At 42.4% G+C, this 25,992-nt stretch overlaps 1 protein-coding gene across 4 annotated transcripts in view; it reads left to right on the top strand.

Moving 5' to 3' along the window:
* The window catches only part of PCNX2 (pecanex 2), a 3,925,748-nt gene that overhangs the window by 3,260,522 nt on the left and 639,234 nt on the right, over positions 1–25,992 (top strand). For all 4 annotated transcript variants that reach the window (XM_069606982.1, XM_069606983.1, XM_069606981.1 and 1 more), the window contains one exon: positions 11,208–11,458. In XM_069606982.1, the coding sequence (XP_069463083.1) occupies positions 11,208–11,458 (251 nt within the window). The remainder of the gene's footprint in view (positions 1–11,207; positions 11,459–25,992) is intronic.

The raw sequence follows: 25,992 nt of genomic DNA, 5'->3' as shown, positions 1-25,992 counted from the left end.
TCTCCGGATTATCATCCAGAATTTCCGGTATGCGATGTGATAGGCATCGCACTCTCCCATGAGCTAACATTTAAGGAACATTTTCGAAAGCTGGGGGTACAGAAATTGGGAGAGTTGGTAGCAGATGGCAGATTTAGGCAATGGGAGGACTTGCAAACACAGGGGGAACATAATGCGGTGACCCTGCTCCTCTACTATAGACTTAGGGGGGTGTTGAGGGCGAAATTGCCGAATTTCCCGGTGGCCCCTGTGGTGCATGAAACCCAACGTTATGTGCTCCAAACGACAACAACAAGCAACTTGGTGGCCACTATTTATGCTATGATTAGAAGTGGGAAGGGAATACAGAGGCAGAGATTTATGGTTCTGTGGGAAGCCTCCTTAGAACTGACAATGAGCCAGGCGCAGTGGAAACTGATCTGTATGCAAACAAGGAAGATTTCGTTTAATGCTAGATATAGCCTGGTTCATTACAAGTTTCTGCATCAGGCCTACTATACCGCACAAATGCTGAGTAAATACCTTCCGGACAAAGTGATAGCTTGTAAAAGGTGCGGTAGGGAGCTAGCAGATTTTTATCACATGGCTTGGGACTGCCGGCACGTTAGGTCTTATTGGGAAAATGTGGAGGGGGCAATTAAGGAAATGCTTTCCATCACGTGTACACTCTCACCGGCATTGTGGCTTTTGGCACTCATTGAAAGTGGAACCAGTCCAGAGGAAAAATTGTTGGGCATGGCGTTGGTTGTGGCCAGATATGTGATAGCCAGGTCGTGGGGCAGACGCCGCCCTCCAACGTTCGCTGCTTGGTTTGAACATATGAAACTGTGTGAACTTAGAGAAACCAGATATGCAGCGATACTCCCTGTGAACAGTCAACCTTGGGACTGTTGGCCCCCATTTCGCCGGTATGTTCTTCAACTGGACCATCCTGATCAAGCTTCGGAGGGGAATGCAAAAGAGGGTGAATGAAGGGATTCAGGATGGATAGGCTCAGAAAGATGATGTTTTTAAGGGGGTGGTGGGAGAAGGTTGACGCTGGGTCTTTTGTATCTGATGTTTGATATACTAGTACGATGGGTGATGTTGGATGACAGAGAACTGAACAGTGACTGGGGGAAAGGGGGTATTTCGGTTTGTTGTTGTTTGAGAATTATACTGCAATAAAGAAAGTTTTAAAAAAAATAGGCTGTGTAAGACTAAGTAGAATTGTTTGCCCATGAGTGGTATCAAACCATTGACAAGCTGGGTTTCTATACATCGCCAAAAGGAATATGCCAACTTCCCAAGGAATCGAGGTGATCTACCAAGTTACTTGTCTTTGTTTCCATCAGCTGGGGCAGTTCAAGTTAAATATACTTCATACATTCTACTGAACTGGTAAATGGAAGGACAATGGAGGGGGGTCTTTAAGTTGTCATCTCTGTAAACATGTTTCCTTCAAAGAAACATTAAAACATCTTATTCTCTTTTGTCCCAGTCTGTGGGAGTGCAGACCAATACATTTTGAGAAGTATGGGGGGAGAAAAACTTGGGGCAGATGTATTTTGGACTAGGCTTATGTGGGGGGACAAAGGTCTCCATCTTCCTAGCTCTCTATAACGTCTTGAAAGAAATGTTAGCTAAACTTTAAAGATATTCTTAGGGAAATAAATTACGTATTTAAGGATGATTTAATGGAATTTTTGATGTATAGTTTGTATTATTTTCTGTTCTGTTTATATAAAAGGGTGTGAAAGGCTTGTAATATTCTTGTGAATGTGACAATGCTATAACAGAATATTGTTTTTTTTTTAAAAGGCACATGTTTATGAGGTGACTACCCCCCTCCCCCCGCCTTGTTCTGAACCCACCTACCCCCACGTTACCCCTATGCTAGGTGGCATACACCAGTAAAAAAAAGTCTGTTTCCACCACTGACTGTGAGCCTTATGCCTTTGAGCCCCTCACTGCAGATTTTTGACACTTTGGAATGTATGATAGCCATACGTAAGTCTGTGTGGATAAAGACATTACAGCTCCACGTTTTAGCTATGGCTGTGCAGCTGATGTTCTTAGCATAGTGACAGTCTTTGCATGTGGTAGGTGACTGGGACAGTGAACATTTGAACCTCTGAGTATAACCCATATAACACTTTTACCTTGCAGGCCTTATTGAGCTATCTTTTTATCCCACTGTGTTGTTTTCTAGTGCTGTTAAAGGCACTTTTTAAAGGTATTTTTTTGCATTTTTTAGGCTTAGGCCTTGTTGTTTGCTAACTTGTGGTGATTCTATATTAACTTTGAATTTATCAATGTATATTTGTTTGCTAATACTTTCCTTACATAATGTATTTATAGGGTGGATTTAATTGGTTACCCTGTAGGTATTGTTTTTTATTCAAGTTTATAAGTTATTTTAAATTAAGTCTGCTATATTCCCCTCTTCTCTGATGGATAAAAAGAAAGCCACTAGGCACCTAATCCTTCGTTGGGTAAAACAATGTAAGAAAACAAGCAAGGAAGCCTGACGCTGCTGCCTACACATTCTTTCAGTGCCATAGAGATATCAGGGACATTAAAAAAGAGAATTATGAGAGTTGAAATGCCTCTGAAAAATGATCTACAAATAGCAAAGGCTCTTTTAATATCCTATCCCCCCATGGATTTGAAAAACGCAGAGAGGGTCGGAGAGCGACCCTGCCATAGTCGAAATTCACCCACTATATAATATACACTGTAAACATCCTTTAAACAATATAGATTGTCAGACTCTACATTGGTATGTCTGTCCGTTTATTGAAATTCACTGGCTAGACCGCTAACCAGTAATGATTTTACCCACTAGTTTGATGTTCAGGGGCGAATGATAATATCCCTCAATCAACCAAGTACAAATAAGATAGACAAGAGACAATTTGTGAACTCTTGACAGTTTTCTCCTGCTATCCTTCTGTGCTACAACTTTGAATGAAATGGAATGCTAATGGTGGGGCCGACGAGTAATGTACCATTTCTCGACAAACTAATGAGAACGTAATGCAACTCCTTTTGAAGGACAGAAAGGCCATTGCAAATATTGCACGCCTAAGTTTTGACCATGTGCCAACAGTGAATGAAGCTGACAATTACCTTCACAGGGAGAACAACAGGTTATACAGGCTCGGGTAGAGCCAGCTTTGGTTCAATCTGACCCCTGCCTCTCGCCTATTCAACCGTTTGCTATCCCCTGGGTGTGGATGAAGAACATCAAAAGAGGAAAGGACATTAAGGCGCGAAATCGTAGACTATCTTGTCAGCCTCAAAGAAAATCCCAGACCTCTATCTTTTTTGATGAAATGTCATTAAATACATTCACTTTCCACGTGTGCAATGTACATCTATAGGTGAATCGGGGCTAAAATCACAGCTATGAGCTGATGCTCTACTGGCAGCCAGTATAGATTTGAGAAACTTAGCGTTTGAAATTTCATCAGAAATAATCATTAATAATCTGCAGGATTCCAATTCTAGGAAACAGTCGAGAGGAACAGGCTGAGTGTTAAATCAGGCAAGCCTCTCTCCTGAATCAAATAATACGCCAGTAAAATCACCCTCCGGTGAGCAGTGTTCCTTATATGATACCAAAACAAAGTTGTCGTCTCTGCTGTGGATATTTTGAGTCCAATCTTTGAGAAACTGGGAGTTACAGAGGCCGATCTCTAGCGAAGCATGACCTATGAATGTTGGGATGGAACATGCAAGGCTCCAGTTATTTTAAATGCAACGCAATGAAAGAGGGTATATTTGGCAGCTATGACCTAATATTTTCTTAGGAAACCTGGCTTAGCCACCGTTTTAAGATGGATGGCTTCCTCATAGTAGAGTAGTTATCAATTCAAGAGAGAGATGGAAGGCCGGTCGGTGGCCTCATGATCGCCATGCAGGCCTCAATAGGTAATAGAATTGAGTTGATACCAACTTCAACTCAAGGCCTGATGGCTGCCTTAGTAACATGAGAGCAAGCAGGCCCTTGTATGTAATTGCAGTGATTAACATCGACTGGAACCCCGCCTGTCTCAAACTAAAAGATTTTCTGGAATCATTATATGATCGGGTACTTAGAATAAAGATCTGTGTGGGTCTGTAGGAATGATATTGTCAGGCGATCTGAATTCACACTTGGTAACATCACGCTTGATGGGGTCAAAAACAATATACAGGAAGCCCACTGTAAATGGTGGGAAATGATTGGCTTTTTTTCACAGACTGGAACCTGGTATTGGCAAATGGAAACGGATTCCCCCCCCCCAGCTTTCCCCTCCATTAAGCTGGTCTAGGATTCTGGTGGGTTCAACCGTACACTACCTATTTCTCTCTGAAGATCTGTTTGCCAGGTGTGAGGGTTTTCGGGTCATAAAGGAAGGCACTGGTGATCATGATATGTTGACGGCATTTTCACCCAAAGAACAGTGGGGTGATAGCATCTTGGGTAGATAGCTGAGGGGCAACGTGCTCGCCTTGGAAGCAAGACGACACGGAGCAACACAGGTTCGATCCCCGGGTCTGCGCTTAGAAACATCTGGGTATTAGTTATAAATAACCTATCATATAATTTCGGGACTTCAGTAGGACTTGATAGCGAACAATGGCAGAAACAAAGTAGTCAAATTCAGACAAGGTGGAGTCTCTCTGAATAATAATTTGCAAACAGTGGTCAATGCCATGACTGAGCCGGAGCTGACTCGAGTTTGTAATCCTTCTAGTTTTTTTGACTTTTTGTGGGATCTGGAATCTCCGAGAACCCAAAGTCCTTCTAAACGCAAGATCCATACACATTCTTTTGTTGAGGATACTTGGCTCAGGAAGAGAGCCTTGAGGAAATCTTTGCGAGGCCTAAAACGTACAACTACAACACACCAAGAATTTCAATTAGAATCAAAGACCTTGCTGAAAACTTTAAACATTGGTCCCGTTCACATAGATATTTACGATATCAACAAGACGGGGAAATAATGTTGAGAACCATAGCGAACAACAATTCAAGGAATTTGTGGATGCTGGTGAACTCCTCTCAGGTCTCGCAGAGTCATCTTTTAAGTAATGTTATAACGGATTCCACCTGGTGTGATTATTTTGATGCCATCTATAGGAGACCCATAACCTCAATAATCAGATTGAGACCCTGTGTGATGTAGAGGTTGACACTGACTGAAGATATTGTATCAGATCTAATCAAAAGAACCTCATCTTCCAGGGCTGCTGGCCCAAACAGATTGTCTAACGTAATACTTAAATCCAATGTACAATTATTGTCAAAAACGTTAATGATTCTGTTTGGTGAGGTCTTAAGAAATGCATTTCTTCCAGAATCGTGGAAGTCGGCCGTTATTATCCCCATCTATAAGAAGGGCAATGGGGCGGGTCCTGCCAATTATCGTCCGATCGCCCTTCTGGACGCTGATGGTAAAATGTTTGCAGGGGCCGTCTTAAGGGATTTGGAAGCATGGGCAATAAAAAATAAAATCCTGTCAAAGCAGCCGATAGGCTTTAGGAGGGGTCTTTCGACCTCAATGGAATAGTGATGTCCATTGTATCAAACAAGTCTTGGATGAAGGGCACCCCCATATTATATGGGGCGTAGATAGGTCTGTCCAAGGCTTCGAACACGATTACCAGGGAGCAACTCTGGTCGAAGTTGGACTCCTGGGTCCTGCCAAATTTCTTGTTAGCAATATTAGTGAGCTTGCACAAGGTTTGAATCTCCAAGTCAGACTAACTGGCCAGGGTGATTTGTCTGGCTATGTTCAGACCAGAAGAGGGGTGAGGGAGGGGTGCATAATTGCCCTCTGCCTCTTTAACCTGTACCTAGCCAATTTATCAGAAGCATTAGACCATCAGTGGCTGGCTTGTACAAAGATTGGTATTCAATCTATAAATTGGATGGCCTATACAGAGAACACAGTCCTTCTGTACTATACTCAAATAGGCTTACTGCACCTTTTGAATGCTTTTGGTAAGTATGCCTCGACAAACCTAAATCCTGCTAAATCAACTATCTTTATGTTCAAAAGGCCCCTGAAATGTTCTGAAAACTTTAAGTGGAACTTTTTGAAAGAACCGCTTCCTCTGGTAAAAGAGGTGACTTATTTGGGTTTCAATCTGGGTTCTTTTTAAACATTAGCTCCGTTTGAACTTAATATAGAGGGCAAACTGATCCATCTGGTATGCCAAATGAAAAAACTGAGCAATACTTACTGTAAGTTTACCATCTCTCCACTGGTAAGATTTTATAACTCTAAGGTTATACCATCATTACTCTATGGACTGGATATAAAATCTCATTCCCAAGAATTGAACTGGGGTAGAAGACAAGGGAAGATCTGGGGGAAGGTTTTGTGTCTCCCGCAGAGGCAACCAATGGTAAGCCTGAGGTCAGAATTAGGTTTACAATCGTTACAGATATATATCGATTGGAGGATCATCTCGCTACACAGGTGTATAGTGGTACCCCAGGCAGACTATTTGTATGAAGACATTTCCTTCCTCCAAAAACAGGGATCTAGCCCTGTTCAGGTTCAGTTGCAAAAATATGTAACCAAGATTTTGCATTAAAATGATTGTGTGATGAATGACCTGATAGCTAACCGTGTGAGTATCAAGATGGCCCTGGCGCAAATGGATTGGATTCAAACTATAACAAACATGCGTAGATTGGCAATCTCAAGATCTTTGTCAATATACAATAAACCTTGAGGTTTCCGGACAAATTACATTTTCCAAACTCAAAATTTAGGCAGGAATTCTTAAGGTTTCGTTTGAATTTGATTTGCACAGGTGAAATCCAATCAATTTGTTCGAAGTCCTTGAGTGGACTACATTTTTGTCCTCTGTGTGAGGAGCTGGTAACACAATCCCTAAAGCACATAATGATTGATTGCATGGGCACTCTGTAATTGAGAGATTGCTCGTTAGGTCGGTTTGTTGACAGACTATACTCGTTGTCCACCGATTCTTTCTGGGAAAGATTGATAGCAGGCCATGAGGTATGCATGACTGTTGAAGTATTGAAATTGCTTCAAAATTTAGGTTTTAGAAGGGAAAAATTAATGTTGTACTGTTGAATGTTTATTTCTATTATGTTATTTTATGATGTTTTATGTAATGTATGTGTGAAAAGTCGTATTTTTGACTATGCCACAATAAACGTTGTTTTAAAAAAGCTATATGATTTCTGTCTTGATCTCTTTTTGGGTGGGGTATGACCCTTCCTGTGAGAGTTTCACATTTCCTAAAGTGACAGGCTCAAGTAGTATGCCCATGCCCCTGAGCTTCCTTAGATTTTCCACAGTTCACAGTTTCACAGTTCCTCAATTCACAGCTTCCAGGGTTTTCCACCGTTCACAGATTTCACAGTTCCACAATTCACAGCTTCCAGGGTTATGCCTCTTGCCCTGAACTTTCTTAACTTTTTCACAGTTTGCAGGTTTCACAGTTTCACAATTCACAGGCTCAAGGGGTATGCTTCTTCCCCTGAGGTTTCTTGACTTTCCTACAGTTTACAGACTTCAAGTTTCACAATTCACAGGCTAAGGTGTATGCCAATTCCCCTGAGCTTTCTTGGCTTTACCACAGTTCACAGACTTCACCTGCAAAAGGGGAGAGAGACTCCCTTCTGCTAGATTCCACACGTTTGGGGAACGGTTTACCCCCTTCTTCAGGTTTAGACATCTTGACTGGGTGTGTGTCCCAGACTTGCTCTATACGTAGTTTATTCTCCTGCCAGGACTTTCTTTCTTGGTCACTTGGGTGCGGGTCCCAGACTCGATGTATGCCTGGTTTACTCACTTCTCATCAGTAATCACCTTCTCTTTTATATATTTCCAAGTTTAATTAATTATACTTATCATATATTTGGCCAGCGACTCATCTTCATTTATCTTAGTCTCTTTGCTCAATCACCCCAGTGTCCCAGCTCCCTTGTTTTGGATTCCCAGGTTCATCAATGGTATGTGGCACCTGCCATGAAGCGCCCCTGTGTCCCAACCTCAGTCTCTGTTGGCTGCTTCGGCCTTGGGTTCTATGTGATAGTTTCGCTTTTTGTTGGTTCGCCTACCAAAAAGACCTTTTTTTTTTTGGCCGATTTACAGCAGCCAGCAAGAATCAAAAATAGCACATCCCTTTGCCCACCATCCTTGCTTGTGGGATGTCTGTGAAATCGGGGGGTTACACCCGCCAAAGCCCCCTCCTCCACTGCTGCCGTCTCCCTCCCCACCCAAGCATACCCCTACCCCAATAAACACACAAACACGCAACACACACACATAAACACTCACTCACACACACAAACACTTACCTGTTCTTCCGTGATGGCTCTTCCTGTTCCTCACATCCCTGTCAGCCCCTGTGCGCACTTGTGTGCAGCAGGGGCATGACAGTTTGATTTAGAAAGACTGCTCTGTGCGGTCACAGAGCGGTCTTTCTAAATCAGTCTTTTTTCTATTCGAACAATAGAAAAATAAATGTTCACTTAATACCTTGCCTTGACCTAGCGAGTCTACTCTGCCTCCTCGAGTGTTGTCTTCCCTCATGTGGTCTTCCCAAAGATAGCCAACCCCAAGGTCAGAGTCAGGTAGCTTCTGTCTTTCCCCGGCCACATGAGGGGAGATTTTCCCTGGTGAAGTAGTGACAACCTTGCTAGGTTTGTCACACTTGTCACATACATTTCAACAGCGATATGCATGGCTGTGGTTTCAGATTGAAAGTAATTAGGTAGTGCACACACAATTTTCAACTAAAATTATAACATGTAGACTGGTCTAAATTATTTGTAAATAACCTTCAGGTGCATATGGGCAGTATTAACCAGGCCCAATTGACACTCAAACTTCTAACCACAACAATTCCTCTTTAAAACCAAAAGAGGGGCCCAATCGTACTCCTCGCGGGTAGTATACCCTTCCAATTGTTTTATGATTCTCATTACTCTTACCATAACAATATATACATTCAAATCATATTTTTCTGTTTACACATTTTTTATTAAGACAAATATTTCTCTCTCTACTACTCATCAACAAATAATTTTACAGTTAGTCTGTTTTATCATTCACATTAAACATATGTAAACTCCTTAGTCCCATTCATTACAATTCAATTGATTAAAAAAACGAAACAATTTCTTAGATCTTCCAATGTAAATTCTTCATACAGGTTTTCAGACTTAGTTAGCAAGTATGTTTTCAGTCACCAATCTTCGCTACACGTTTCGGGTTCTCAGACCCTTCTTCAGGAGTGTATTTTCTGTCTTCCTATTAAATAATTCAAAATGTAATGTAATTACTATCTATCTTATTTATTAAATTCTTATGCTCTATGATAATTAATCACACTAACCTGACTTCCTCTTTTCATATCTCTTCTCATCAATCAGATAAATACTTCTACAAAGTATATATATTCATTATGATCTAAGTATATTGATTCTATCTTGTTGATAAAATGCAAATAGGTGGTCTTACCAATTAAAGGAGCTTTCGGCCTCTCTAAGTTTCATTGCTTATCCGTCTCCCTTCTGGTTGTACCAATCTATAATATCAATAAACTAAATTATATTACTAAAAGTATGAAAGCCTAAAACCACAATAACCACAAAATCACTCCACTTCTATCTTCTGTCTCCCCACTGCCTCAGTCTATTACCTTATCTTCCAATACTGTTCTCCTTTTCAAGTCTATCATCGAACTTGGGCAAAAGTGCCATTTTCGTTTTCCATTATTTTTATAGCGCAGAATTAGATCATGACTTTCTACCTGACGTGATGGCATCACACTTGTGACGCTATCGACGTCTTCGCATAATATCGCTCTCTGTGCATAGCCGTACTTTCCTTACTCTTGTAGCTACATAAGGATGAAGTACTTATGTCAATTGTACTATCAATTATCATAATTAATGGGACTAGGGAGTTTGGATATGTTTAATGTGAATGATAAAAGAGACTAACCGTAAAATGATATGTTTTTGAGAAGTAGATAATTATTTGTAATAGTTACAAATGTGTAAACAGAAAATATAATTTGAATGTATGCATTTTTATGGTAAGAGTGAAGAGAATCATAAAACAATTGGAAGGGTATACTACCCGCAAGGAGTGCGATTGGGATCCTCTTTTGGTTTAAAAGAGGAATTTTTGGGGATTCAGATTGGCTAGACGGTTCCATGTTCTTTCATGAACAGGCTTTCTAATGCCTGCTGTTTCAACGTGGAAAGAATAACAAAAACGAAAACGTTCATCGCATTCATTTTTTTAGGGGGGCTCCACCACCCCAAACCCCCTTCACCCACACCCTTTTAACTATTCTTGACCCCCCAACCACTTATCTGCCCTTTCCCAAATCGATGAAACTTTTCGTTATTCTTTCCACGTTGAGATAGCAGGCGTTAGAAAGCCTGGCGATAAAAGAAAGTCATACCGGCCAGACACAACCTCCCATTGGCAAGCATTATCTAGATCTTTTGGTGTAAAAGTGCAGTAGGGAAATCCATCAGTGCAGGTGTGTGAAATGGTGTGGTAGTCACTCACACAAACGATAAAGAGGGTCAAAAGATGGATATTTAAAAGTTGAAATATATATATGCCCAAGAGAGATGTGAAATGAGCAATTGGACGTGTGTGTATGGGCAAAATGAAAGGGAAAAACTTAATATAAATGTGTTTTTCAGCGTTTTCAAATTATCTAGGGTTATATGAGAACAGGCATAGAAGAGGCTGGCTATGGGGACATGGGTTTGAAACCCACTATATTTAGACCTATCAAAAGCTTTTAACCTGATGGTGTTTCACTAATACATTTAACGTATTTTTCATTTTAAAATAGGCATGTCGATCTTTGTCGCAAGTTGACCTTTTACTTTCTTATCTTTTGACAAGGGGATCTTTTGATGTAGCTCAAAAGACATACAACTGTTTCGGACCTATACCTTTGTTCTCTCTTCCTCCTCCTTTTGAACATAAGATAATTATTGTGACTTCCACCAGTCTCTCAAGACTCTCATTTCCTCTCTTGCATTCTATTCCTCACTTCTCCCTCCCTCGACGCCCTATGCATCCTCTACTCAACCTCACATGCCCTGAAGCTTTCACCTGATCACATAGGCATGTGACAAACAACAGTACACAACTGAATTCCTTCTTTACATAGTATGATGTTTGAAGAAATCATTTGTTATTCTTATGTCTCTGCAGGTACATACTGTCAGCAGAGAGAATTAGAAGCAATAACAGGAGACGAGGATGATGGTAGCTGCTGTTGCTGCAGGCCAGGTCACTTGCCACACATGTTATCCCACAATGCAGCTTTTAACCTCCGATGGCTGACTTGGGAAGTTACCCGAGAAAAATATATATTGGATGGATATAGAATAATTAATAATAATGCTGCAACAATGCTGCAGTTGTTTGACCTTAGGAAAGTTCTCATTAAATACTACATAAAGGTAAGAATTGTGTATAAATTTCAAACGCGCACCATCTGTTTGCCTAACATAATCTTCCAGTTATTGCTGGTGTACTCTTTATGCCACTGCCTGTTATGTTCCATGAACAATGCAATCCTGTCAGCTTGCTACTCTGGCTTTTCACTATAGAATCTTCTGCCTTAATAGGTCATGGGGTAGCTTGCACCCTGATAAATAGATCTATAATTGATGTTTAACTGTATTTGCTTTTTATTGATATAACAAAGTGTTCATCCCAGAAAAATTTACAAAAGAAAATAATAGTTTACTGGGCAATCCAGTGCTGTACATCAGAGGGAAAGGGACCAGTTATAGTGGGAAATAGACAGTACAGAAATCAGTGTTGGAGCAAGACTTGCAGACAGAAGTCCAAGATTACTTGAGATGTACAGAGTCGTTTAGACAGTAGGGTTGGGTAGAGGGCAATTATGCTTTCTTAACGAAAAAGTAAGCAAGTCGTGCTCCATCTTGGTCGAGGAAGTGGTGCTATAGTTAATGTTTAAAGTAGTAAATGGTAGTGGAGTGGTGCAGGGCAAGCATGGAGATGTAGTGGAAGTGAGAGGATGTGCCTGGTGGTTGGGGACCAAAGAGCATAGGGAAGATATTCAAGGTGAGGTTGTGCTGATGATAATAACGGGAAATAGATAGGTGTGGGGCAAGGTCATGCATGGCTTTAAAAACAAACTATGAATTTAAAGAGGGACAATTCTTTCATTGAAAATCGTCGAGGAGGTGTTGGGAAGTGGCAGAAGAGTAGGGGAGATTATGGAGGGTACGGATGGTAATGTTGAGTACTTCGTTAAGTGGGGAGAAAGGTTAGAGGGTGACATGGAGGAGGAGTAGGAAGTTCGCACCGTTGTCATGGCAATGGGTGGTAGTTTTATAAGTGAGATGGGGTGGATTTTCCTGTCATGAAGCAGGTTAATCCTAGCTCCAGTACAGGTAGTAGTATTAAAGTGTTGTAGATTCAGGTCACTATCAAAGACCTCCAGCATTGCGTGTCGTAGGGCTTGGGAATAACACGTCATGGGGAAATTAGATGAGTGAAAGAATCAGCGGCAGTGTTGACGGCAGGTTGATGGAATACTTCAGTGTCAGAGGAGTTATTTATTTGACAGCAGAGTGCCATCCAGTGGCGGGTTGCTGAGAGTTAAGCTGCGTGCACATCTATAATTAGTAGGAGTATGGAATGAGAAGAAAATGTGTGTGTCCTCCTCAAAGAGGTGATAGGAGAAACCAAAGGAGGAGATCAGTCAACCGAGGGAGGAGGTGTAGACTGTGAGTAGCAAGGGGCCAATGACAAAGCCTTTGGGGGCACAAACACTGAGGGAGGTTGGGTCAAAAGTGCCTGTGTTTCAAGGGGTGGTGAAGGATTGATAAGAAAAGGTAGGAGACAAACCATTCCAGAGCAGTATCCTGGGTTCTGAGGTTGGCAAGTGTCCAAAGAAGAGAGGAGTGTCCATCATATCAAAAGAGGCCGAGTGTTAGATAAAGATTAGGATAGAGGAAATTATACGATAGTGAGCATATGTTAGAAAGTTGGAGACCTGGGTGAAGAACTTTTCCATGGAATGGAAGCAGCATAATCTGAATTTCTGAGGGTTAGCGGGATAATTAGTTTCCATGTGACTGTAACTCCTGTTAAATGCAAGTCATTCAAGTGTCTTACTGTAATGTGGGAGGAGAGATACAGGCCAATAGTTGGCAAAATTATTCGGGTCAGTTGTTGGCTTCTTTAGGATTGGTAGAACAGTGGCTGCCTAGAATAAGACCAGAAAAATCGCAAGGGAATGACAGAAGTTGAAAAGGGGGAAGTGACACAGCATTTGAGATGCAAAAGGTCTTTGACCATTTGTGCGTCAAATGGGCCTACGGGGTACAGGAGGGGTTAGCAGTCCTTGGAATAGGTACCAATTGAGAGGGAGAATTTGGAAGAAAGGAGAGTAGGCAGAAGGTAGTGGGGGAAATGTGATTGAGAAAAAAAATGGAAAGGAGAGTAGTTAGGGTGTCACACATTTTTGCCATCTTAGATGAGAAGTAGTGGACAAAGTCATTAACATACAGTGAAGAAGACATTGCAAGGGGGCATGGGGAAGCCAGCATGGCTTGTAGTGTGTAGGAGAGTTTTCAGGGGTGAGATCCCATAGTGGTAATTACATTGGTGAAGTAGGCTGACTTAGCAGAGTTAAGGGCTGTAGTGAAGGAGAGGGGGGTGCAGCCCTTGCACCTCTTGTGGAGTTGATGTTGCATGACGATCTTGAGGAGGCAGGTCTAAGGTGTGATCCAGAATTGGATGTAAAGGGTAGAAGGAGTGTGTGTATGAGAGGAGTTGCAGTGATTGAAGGGGGAGTGGAGTGTCATATTGAAGCCAGAAAAGGCCTGCTCAATGGAGGAGGCCTGGGAAGGAGCATGAATAGAGTGGATAACCTAACTGTGGATAGGTTTGAGGCCAGGAGTCTGATGTAATTTTCTTTTGGAGGTGGATGAGATAGGAGGGGGAATAGAGCAGGGCAACAGCAATGTAAGTGTAGGAAAAAGTGGGGAAGGGGAAAACTCAATCAGAGGTTAGTGGAGGAGAGGAAGACAAGGTCAAGTGTTCTTCTGGGAGCAAGTGGGTAAAATGTGAAGGGAGATTAGAAAGTAATCAGAGGAGGGGTCTGAGTTCTAGTTGGTGGATGGATGATATTTTGGGGGAATTGGAGTACTCCATGAGGGCTATTGGGGCTCCGGGTCGAAGGTGGATAGATCAGAGAAGAAGACCCTAGGTGACCTACAAGCCAGGACGGTGGTTAGAGGGGTCGGTTGGACGAGCTTCGTGGCAGTGAACTGAAAGGAGAGTAATAGAAAGGGAAAAAGAGGCAGGGGATGTGCCTTGTTAATCATTAGGCCAACCTGACTGCCTATTTTTGATGTGTGGTAGTAATATGAAAAGATAGCAGAGTCAGTGTGCAAAGGTACCCCAGAGTTGTGACGGGTGCTCAATATCTCTATGTTTCAAGGATACACAAAGCTAAAAGAGGGGTTTGTGAGAACCAAAGTGCACAGTGGACATGTTTTTATTTTATTATTTCAATGTAGTAGGAGAGGGTTGGGGAAAGAAGGAAGAGTTGGAGGTATGGATGAGAAAAAAGTAGCTAAGTAAGCCTCGAGTCCTTTGTAGGTGAGCCACAGGGCAGTGACGCAGTAGGAAGTGGCGAGGAAGAGATACAGGGCATGGTAAAGGGGGAGAAGCCCCAAAGAGAGGGAGAATGAGGTAAGGAGGGAATGGAAAGTAAGAGTAGAGGGAGTGAGAGATGCATTGTAGGAAGAAGTGTATGAGGGAAAGGGCCATACAAAAGAGTAGAGGAGAGTGGATTATCATTAGGTGAAACAAGGCTATGAGCATCCAGCGTACACGTGATGGAAGGCCATAGACAACCAATATCAATTAAAACAGGGCAATAGGTCCATAGGCGATGAAAATGACCAGTGTCAGGCTAAACCGCACCAAGTTGAGAAGGTGATCCAAATGCCATCAAGCAGGATAGAGAGTGCCGCAGGCTACTAAAATGTTCATCGTCAGGTTAAACGGCCATAGATGATAAAATATCACATAGCTTGAAAAGGGTCATAGGCAACCAGAATGCACATAGTCAGGCATTTCAGGACCAAAAGTGTCCACAATGAAAGCAAACCGGTGTAAGAGGGCCATAGGTGACCAAAATGCACATAGTCAGGCTAAAGAGAGCCAGAGACAGCCACAAAGCAAACCACTTCGACGGGGCTGTAAACAATTCATATGCAAATAAACAGTGGTTGTAAAAAGCCAAGATATACATGAACGTAATGCCGCACTGATTATACGTCAATAAAGGGCCTCAAAGAACAAATACATGGATGCACTCACTTTGTAGTTTATTGGTTCAAACATAACGGACCAAACAGCTCAAAAACTGTAAATGTCTTCACATAAGACACTTAGATTCAAATCAGCAAATAATTAAAACATGTTTTATTCACTAGAGTTTTATAATTCACTACATTCAAAGCATCTTAAGTTCCTGGTGTCACCATGTATTTTTTCACAATGCTATTAATTTCTTTACAGTCCTGGGTGAATTGAATTGAGAAATGTCCTTATCACACACAGTTGCATGTACGTGCATGCATACATAATAGAATTGACAATTTTTGAACCTCTGGATGTGATATGATATGGCATTTATAACGCACCTGTACACAAGTGTTTTTTTTTAGGTGTGACAACAAGGAGAGGGTACACAAGGAGGACACCACTTCGATCTTACTAGGCCTTGTGCCATTCAGGTCGTGCAAGAGCAGGGAAGGAGGAGGGGAGAAGTGCAGGGGGTAGTGAGAGGATGGAGAAGTGCTGAACAAAGGAGAAAAACAGGAGTGCAGCCAGTGGGTTGCATGTGCAGGAACTCATAAGTGCAGCCAGCGGTTGGTAATAAGTGCAAAGGAGGGGACTGTAGGGTTACAGATACAGACCACAAGTGCAGGGGAGCCAAAGGGCAGTGCAGGATCTATCCATTACCAGCATTCTGGTTATCCTGTGCTCCTGCGTCTTTGTGTCAGGCTGTGGAAGGTCCAGAAGCAAGGTGTATTCAGGTAGCAGAGGGTCCTGAAGCAATTAATGCAGCTGTGCTATCAGGCCAGCGGGAGAGGGTCCCGACTCTCTGGTATTGAAGTCTGGAATGTTCAGATTGTGGTAGTGCTTCACCTTCAGGGTGTGATCAGCAGACCTTCCTGGCAGTCTTCTTGATTTGCAATCTTCGTCTGTGGTGCTGCAGCATTTGTTCCAGTGACTGGCTGAGGTGAGTTATTGATTTCCCTGTTTTATGGGAATACCAGGAGTGGAGTGCAGATTCCACTTCCAATCACAGATGGATAGAGACTTATCAATTGTCCTTTTCAATATAAACATTTGCATTGCACATTTGCACACAGCAACTCAACTACTAAACTAGTCTACTTTTGGCTAATGCTTAGGAAGCAATGCCATTTTTGTTGTATACTTGCGTGACACATGCATACTGCTCAGCATTTGTTTGTGATCACTATATTGTCATTTCAGTGACTGGCTTGACATTTTCTGTTTCATGCACGGTTTTTCCAGCTTCGTAATGAACAATGTGACGCGAACTACATGAGTGCTGTGTAGAACGCTGGGTGTGAGCCTTACCTTTAGAGCAGCATTGAGGCATTAGTCTTAGAAGAGCTTTACGACAGTGGTTTGATGGATCTGGAGGAATGCTGGTAGGTGTGTCGGACACAGCTGTGGTTTGAACACGACTGTTTGGTGGCTGTAGAGGGTGGACTGATGTTTCTCAGCGGTTTTCTAATGGTTATTGTTCCCAAATTGTATAAGGAAGCAACAGAAGATAATGATTCCCGGACTAATACAGTTATTCATTGGTTACGCCATAAACGGGGCTGCATGTTGATCATTAGAGATGACGTAGTAGGTATCCACAGGGAGCATGGCCCTCGGTCGGTGCTCACAGATACAATTATAATCTGTTTTAAATACCAAGAGTTGGTAGCTGGTCTTCTTGATATGGATTCAAGATATTTACCCCTGGCTGATCTTCAGATGACCTTAAAGTATAACTGGCACTCTGATTGGACAACCCCTGCTGAAGTTTCTATCCCCAACACTTCTCCATCAGCTGAACCACTTGTGCTCTACTTCTGGCCCCAGTCAACTTGACATATTGGATCCATTGCTGGCAGCTCCCACTGTGAAAGCCTATCCTTACAAACCCCAGCTGCTCCTGAAGACTTTAGAATTATTTCTTGGAACATTTCGGGTTTTCAAAGTAAAATGGCTGACACTGAGTGGCATTTGTTCTTGGATCTATTCCAGGTCATCTGCTTTCAAGAAACCTGGGCAACTGAATTAATTTATAAAGTGGGTTATACTCGTTTCTTTACTCCCGCCATTAAGAGCAGCAGGGGTAGACTGAGTCGGGGTCTGTCTGTGGATAGACACTAGGTTGAATGTGGCCCTGGAATGTGTTGAAACAGGGTCGAGCAATGTGTTGTTTCTTGAAATATGTTTTTTTCTGGACATGAAGAACATTTATGTTAGGAATAATTTGCAGAGCAAGACAATTGTGGTTTTACATAAGCTCAAATATTGTGTTGTTTGCAATAACAACGTAGGGAGCACCCTGGTCTCTGCACAGAACATTCTGTTAGGGGATTGTAATAATCAAACTGAGCCCTCACATGCAGTAGATCATCTGATAGCTGAAGAAGACAAAAGTTAGGGAATTTCGGAATCAGTGTGGCCCCCAAAATGTCCCTATGCTCATGCTCAAGCAATTGCTTCCCTTATCTATAAACACAATTGTTTATTTCGGTATAACCATGAAACAAACAAAGCATCAATCATCTGTTAAATTACATTGACAAGCAATAAAGTTCAACTGTGAAAAAGTAGCATTACAATAGCAATAGATATAAACACCTGTTGGTTGAGTTAAAACACACACAGCAAAAACTTTCAAATAGAAAATTAAAAAGCGTTATAAATTACTTGTTAATACTAGTTTAAACGTTTGTAGCTTTGAAGGCTGCTCTCTTCCCGCTCATATAATTAATTACTGCATTTTCTTTCAACGGATCATTAAACTTTTTGCAAATATTTAGTACAGTTAGTACATTTCTCATGCCTTCTGCTACAAAAAGCGGTCTCAGCCAGCTCATTGACAAAAGGAAATTAAGTATTGTCTCGTCAGCTGTTTTGCAATAATTACATTTCACCAGTTGAACGGCCCCGCATTTGTATGTAAATGTCCTAAAAGGCAGAATCCCCAAGAAAAGTTTCAACAAAAAAAAATGATTCTTATGGTACCAGCTGCCTTAATAGTGCCTTTGATAAGCAAGCAATTAGTGGCAATCCTACCCAATACAGTTGGGCTGCGAATCTCCAGATATGCCCAGAGATCGTAGGCTTTAGTTAGACGGGCTTTGGGTGTTGTACCCATACATTGTGTATTAGACCAGAGCTCTGGGCGATGCATTCTAATCAACACACCTTTTACATATTTAAGCCATGGTAAATTGCCTGCTCCAGGGGACCCTAGAAGATTAACTAAACCCACCCGATAGTTCCCAAGGGATTCATTTGTCCAGATTTTCACACAGTACATTAATGGTTTTAGTTTTAATTTATAGGATATTCCTCTCAAGCCCAGTTCCAACAGTGCTTGAATTGACAGTGCACTATATGGCAGCGAGAGCAGCCTCTTAACAGCACTTGCTATTATTCTGTCCATAAAATACCTGGAGAATTTGAGCATCGCTTCACCCTTATGGCTTAGGATGGTATTGCCCTTCATCACATGTGGCTTCCACGTAAGGGTTGAGTCAATTCTAATGCCTAAGTAGTCAAAAGAATCCACCATATTTTTTCCCTAGCATTTAAAAGACAGCCGTTGATGTTTCCTATATCTTGGGGAGGGGCAGATAAGGATCTTTGTTTTAGATCTATTTAATCTCAGGCCCTTATTCTTTAAGTGTTCATGAAATGTTGACAGTTGGACCTGTAAACCTGTTAGCATTTTTCGATAGAAAAATTGCATCATCAGCATAAATAAAGTTGCAATTTTCTGATTTCCTGTCTGCGGGCATCCGCCGCTAGTTGCAATATGCTGATTATTAGATAATTTATAAACAACGAGTGTAGGAGGGGTGCCAATACGCACCTCGATGTATTCCAATGTCAATGTTAAATGATGCCTTGTACCCCGTATATGCATGACCATAGCATAATTATCAGATTATAATAAGTTTATAGAAAACAAGAGGGGAACTAGGACAGTTAATTGCTCAAGCACAGTCCATAAATGCTGCTTCGAGGTCAATGAAGGCAAGATAAATTGGTGGCTTTTTAAGAATGACACATTAGGGCAGTACCACTAGTAAGCAGAATGCCTGATTAGTTGTCGATACCCCTTTCCTAAAACCGGCCTGCATGGGAGAAAGCATCCAATATTCGATGCACCACTCTTCCAGTCTTATCTGTAAAACGTTTGGCAAAAATCTTGCCCAGGGTGGTGAGATGGGACATAGGCAGATCATTTTGGGGCAAATGATTAGCCCCCTTCTTATGAATAGGGACTAAAATGGCTCCCTGTCAACTTTGTGGAATTACACCGGCATGAATTACCTCATTTAAGAGCTTTATAAGACAGGAAACCCAAATATTGTGCTGCTCTTTAAATAAATCTGCTAAAACAAAGTCAGGTCCCAGAGCCTTGTCTGCTTTCTGAGATCGGTCCGATATCTCGACCTCCGAGGATGAGAATAGAATAAGCCTGATACTTAGTGAGTGAAATGGGACAATGTTTCAGCTTACCAGCAAACTGTCACCTTCCTCCTTTTATATAGGGAGCTAAAATGGGAATACTACTCATTGGTTATCTTATCTGATTGTTATTATGATGTGCTACACCTATTTGGTAGTTGTGAACCAAATTCCAAAAAGTTATTACTTAATTGAGCGGTGGCAATCAAATTGAGCCATTCTACTTGCACGTGTTCAACCTTTTTCCATATTATGAGTACTTTATATACCACGCTTTGCCTGGCTATGGATTGTCTGTGCTCCCCTTTGTTCATTTTTATTACCTCAATGGGGGACTTCTTCACGTCATATCAGTTGTTGTGGTTCGCTTTAGTATGGTCACCGTAGGGTTTGGATGCAGAAGAGGTAACAAAGGGTTTTATTACGTTAACCCGCTCGGTGTAAAACTTGATGGTTTCTAGAGGCTGCAAAGCCTCGCCGTTGTCAGTTAATACCAGGAGCCGATTGTTGTATAAGAGTGGAATTTCATGATCCCTATTCAGTTTGGACCAACTCCATCTTTTGGATTTGTTAAGCCTTGTACCTTCACTTGCTGGTTGCAACAATAAGCATAGTATGGGCGTGTGGTGGCTTTCCACTCTTCTTAGCACCCGAAAGTGTGGAACCTCATCCCATTGACTTAAATCTATGAAAATATGTTCAATGACCTGCAATAGGCTCCGAAAGTTGATAGAGCGAAGTTATCTTTCCAAAATCTCCCATTGCATGCAGTAACTCGCAAAGAAAACATCAGCAAAGGCACATCCACTTCATGAGCCGTGGAAGGTTAGCAGTAGTAGAAGAGACACCCCATATTTGATCTTCTTCCATCATTAGAATATCTAGCACAGGGGAGGGTTCCAGTTGCATATAAAATATCACCAGCAATTAATAATATATCATCCAGATTCTTACGGCCAAGTAAAAGTTGAAAAATCCTTTGCCAGGGAATCAGTAGTAATATGATGAGGTCCAAGGTAAAAATCTATAAGAACGTAATAGGAATTACATGGTAGGGCAATTATAATGGCTTGCTTAGCGTTGTGCATCTAGTTTTAAGAGAAAGCTTGACCCAATAAGAAAGCCAGCACTTTTGACATTTCTCTTTGACCCTTGTTAGCCAGAATATTAAATACCTTAAAACCTGGTTGATCAACTAGGGCCATTGCCCACGTTTGCTGGAAACAGATAATTTCATGGGGTCCTACAAATTCCCAGCAATCTGGATCAACTATTTTGCTAAAATACCCTGTATATTCCAAGAGAGAAGAGGCATTTTAGTTAGAGACAGGTTAGTTTACAATTCATTGGGGCCATATTGGTAGGCTCATGGGCAGACAAGTTGTGAGTTACGGGCAGCACACAATTGGACGTTCTTTGAGTAGAGTGTGAAGGACTGTCCTGGCCTCCGGCTGGGAAAGTAGAGACAAAGACGAGGGCGTAGTTGCAATTGTAATCCCTTCACTAAATCCTCATGTGCCACAATTATTTTGATATGGTCCAGTGAGGTATCTACTTTGTCTGGCAATCTTTCTATCTCAAACATTTCGAATTGTATAACTGATAAGACATCCGTTCCTCTGCCATAGCCAGTGAATATACTTATTCTTAAGTGCATCCCCTCTTTCAACAGACGACATGGAAAGTTTTGCGACTTGGATCATAAAATCTGTGTGCTGTTCTATTGGCATGATACATTTCTAATGCATCTCAAATAACAGAGACTACCTTGATTCCAATTGCCATTTAGTGTTCACACTATTACAGTACATGGTTTTCCTCCCAGTGTAGTATTTAATGTCTGTGTCTTCATGTTTGTGCCACTGCATTTAAACCAGTTGTGATCCTGGTTGGACTAGATAGAAGAGGAAGCGGTATATAATTTCTATTGGAAACCATATATACATTTGCCATAGTTTGACATGTTATGTGAGAGGGATGTATAGAGGTGGGTGCTGCAGCGGTTTTGGACACCTCGCACAGAAGATGATGACCTGTCGTCAGGCCTAAGACTTTGCTTAGAGTAAGCATCAAAACCCTCAACTGATCAATCAAACTATTGAGTAATTATTCCGATTATATTTTGGGATTTTGTGGCTGTAACGACCAACTGCAAGGGGACCAACCAGCAGCTGCTACTTTTGGGACAGGAACCTATTCTAGCCTTATTAATTAAATCTTTTTAGAGCCAAAACAATGGCATCTTGCCAAATTACTTAAGGTCGTAATGTGGGAACAGAGCGACCATGATCCCATTTGCCTAATGTTGGATTTTAAACTCTTTAATGAAGACCCCCTACGGACACTCAAGTCTCTGATGTGCTTTGTAATAACTGTAGAAGACTAAAATGGTCCAATACTGGAAATAGTTCTGTTGCCCATCTTTTTATGCTGCTTTATTACCGCTCCTTGATCTGTGCAACCCCAAAATGGAGAATGATCTGCACTTATTTGTTTCATTCCATCAAACTTTAGCTGATATAATTTCACTTTTTGTAACAAAATTGTCCCAACAGATCGATCAACCATTTAATCAAGAAGCGCAATTCATGGCACGACAAATAGTTCAGACTGACTAAGCTTGTACTGTTAACTGAGCTTAAATCAACTAAAGATTCCTACAAAATTCCTGTGGTCCGCACAGCATATACAAATTTGGTTCTACAAAAACAAAAATGTGTGGAACTGAAAAATGGGAACTTGTAAAAAATGCCAAAGAGCAGAGATTGCAAACATTTTTGGTACCAAATCTCTGTGTTTTTGTCAAGCAATGCCAGTTCTCACCATGACGCTGAATCTTTTATACCTAAAAATGTTTGGTTTACACATTGTAGCCAACTGCATAAAAATGATACAGTGACTAATCCGATAGCCACAGAGGAACAGGTTTTTTGTTGGGATCGCCACAAGATCTCGGAAAGAGAGGTTTTGCTGTCTCTCAGGTCTCGAAGGAAGAGTAAGGCTCTCTGGGCTCTGATAACATCCTTATTGACCTTTTCATAGAGGAGCCAACTTTTTGGATCACGATTTTTCAGTCAATGTGGTCCCGGCCAGTTGGCAGGCAGCAGACATAGTGCTTATTTTTAAAAAAAGGTTGTCACTCTATTCCTGAGAAGTAAAGACCTATTACTCTGATAGATAACTTAGCTAAAGTATAGGGCAGGATATTTCTGAACCGGCTGAAAGAATAGGTCCAACGGGGAGGCATCATCCCAAAACTACAAGCAGGACTTACTCAGGAGATGGGTACCCAAGATTAGGCCTTTTGCCTCTTACTAGTTTTAACAAAATATGTGATTTTAAAGAAGGCGCCCTTACATTTGGTTTATATCGATGTTAAGGTGGCATTTGCTGTGGTCCATTTTAATTCACTTGAAAATACCTGCTGGCATTTCAAATCCCATCCAGAGATTATGTGAGCACAACCCATCAGTGGTCAGATTTGGCCAGAATAGTGACACAACAGACCGATTTAAAGTGCCAAATGGGGTCCGTCAAGGGTGCATACTTGCCCTGTTACTTTTTCTTTGCTACATAAACTATTTAGTTATGCATATTTCAAACTCAAATGTTGATGCACCACTGATGGCCAACAAAAAGGTTGGCATCTTATTATACGTTGACAATGCTGTCCTTATTTCCAAAACCAAAGGGGGCCTTAAAAAAAACAAACAGACATTGGCCCTCATCAGGAGTTGGGCAGTTCTACTGCAGTAATTCCACCTTGGCAGAACTACCGTTACAGCCGCCACATTTGGTGCTAATTCTGCCAGCAAAATTACAGTCAGTGGAATTATTGGCAACAGAAATAGCGCCATCGCCGGAATGGAAAGCACGACAGTGGCCATCTTTAAAAATCAAGCCCACTCAGAATCCCCCATTCCCATTTGCATTCCGGACCCAGAAGGAAGACTCAAGGCATACTCAACTAACCTGCTAAATGCTGCCACACCCTTCCTCTCCACAGAAAGCTCCCCAACCATCGCTCAAGCAGGGGTCGCCGGAGGTTGGACTACTGCAATGTTCTCTTCGCCGGCACTTCTGCCCACAACATAAAAAAACTCAGGACCATCCAAAACAATGCCTTACGAGCTGCTCTTAATATTCCCAGAGCGGAACATATCTTGGCCGTCCAAAAAGTGGCACACTGGCTCCCGATCATAGAAAGAATCTCTTTCAAGACACTCACTACCACACACAGGTGTATCTCCAAAACTGGCCCAGCCTACCTGGCACAAACAATTGCAGTGACTCACTCATCAAAGCCTACCAGAACCCTGTACACCCCCAGACTTTTCCAACCTAAGTTCAAATGTGCCAAAGCAGAAGGGTCTAGCTTCCCAGTCATTGCAGCTAAGCAATGAAATGCACTCCCACATGCGCTAAGAGCTGAGTAGTCCTATTGGGCCTTTCCGAGGAGCTCTCAAAACTTGGCTGTTTGCCTACTGGGTGCATGAAACTCTGTTGGTGTTGCACTGTCATTCCTTTGCCTTGCTCTGTCATTCCTTTCCCCTCCCTTGCTCTGTCATTCCATTCTCCTCCCTTGCTCTGTCATCCAATCCCCTTTGCACTGTTATTCCTTCCTCCCCTTGCACTGTCATTTCTTCCTCCCCTTGTGCTGTCATTCCTTCCTCCCCCTATGCTGTAATTTCTTCCTCCCCCTGTGCTGTCATTCCTTCCTCCCCTGCACTGTCATTCCTTCCCCCTGAGCTATCATCCCTTCCCACCTTGTGCAGTCATTCCTCCCCCCTGCGCTTACATTCCTTCCCCCCTGCGCTGTTATCCTCCTTTGCGGTCATCCATTCCCCAGAGAGCAATTCCTTCCCCCTGTGCTGTTATGCCTACCCCTCTGTGCTGTCATTCCTTCCCCCTATGTGTGTGTAATTCCTTCCCCCTCTGCACTGTCAATCCATTCGCCTTTGCACTGTCATTCCTTCCCACTTGTACTGTCATTCTTTCCCCCTATGCTGTCATTCCTTCCCCTGCTGCACTGTAATTCATTCCCGTCTGTGTTTGTCATTCCTTCCCCCTCTGTGCTGTCATTCCCTCCCCCCTGTGTTGTCATTCTTTACCCCTGCGCTGTCATTCTTCCCTACTCTGCGTTGTAATTCCTTCTCCCTCTCCGCAAGTCATTCCTCCACCTCTACTGTCAAGACATCCCCCCTTTCGCTGTCATGCCTTCCCCTCCCTGTACTGTCATTCATCCCCCATGAACAGTCACCCCCCACGCTGTTATTCCTTCTGCCTGGGCTGCCAAAACTATTGGCTTTACCAAGGCTTGTTCTGGTTGGACCTGTGTTGGCCAGTTGTGTTTCCAGTCTGTGACCAGACACTTGACAGGCACTGGATGTCTGTGTTTTGGGTTTTAACCCTCTGCATTGTCCACAAGGCTTTTTGGGGCGTGGGTCCAAAATACCTTCAGCTATCCCTCTGCAAATACCTCCCCTCTCGAGCTCTCCGCTCCTCTACCTCCAACTCCCTCAGGGTCAGTCGTTTTTCAAAGAAACAAGCTGGGGGTAGATCTCTGTCTTTGGCTGGGGCCTCCCTCTGGAATAGCCTCCCTGCCACTCTATAACTTGAGGAGAACCATCTCCGGTTCCGGAAGCACCTCAAGACCTTCCTCTTTTCTTCTGCCTTCACTCCCCCTCTCCCTTGCTGATCTGTTCTCTCTTGGCTCTGTGCACCTGGCCACCCTCTTTCCTTCGGGCCCAGGTACCTGCTCACCCTGCCACCCTCCCGCACTGCCTCGGGGCCACCCCTTGCACTGGGGTCTGTATCTGTACCATACAGCCCGCCCCTTTTTCTTCCTGCACTTATCAGACCTACCCTGTCTGCTGCCTTAAACCTAGCACTTGCAAATTGCCGGCTACATTACCACTGTTCGTTGCCTTTATTATTTAATTATTGTTATTTATCTGTTTCTCCTCTGCTTCGCAATTTCCACTTCTCCCTCCTTCCATTCCCCCTCTCCCATGCACTTGCACGTTCTCAATGTCACTGGGCCTAGTAAGATCGCTGTTTGGTTCTCCCCTGTTCCCCTCCCTTGCCTTGTCGTGCTCTGAAACACTTGTGTACGAGCGCGATAGAAATAAAATATCAATATCAATATCTTCGAGATGCTCTGTCAGTTTACAGTTTAGCCCGAATCATGTACAATAGT

This window comes from Ambystoma mexicanum, chromosome 4p (assembly GCF_040938575.1).
Source record: "Ambystoma mexicanum isolate Mex_15411 chromosome 4p, UKY_AmexF1_1, whole genome shotgun sequence".
In the NCBI taxonomy this organism is placed as follows: domain Eukaryota; kingdom Metazoa; phylum Chordata; class Amphibia; order Caudata; family Ambystomatidae; genus Ambystoma; species Ambystoma mexicanum.
Note: the sequence above shows the minus strand (reverse complement) of the source record. Positions and strands in the feature narration are given on the sequence as shown.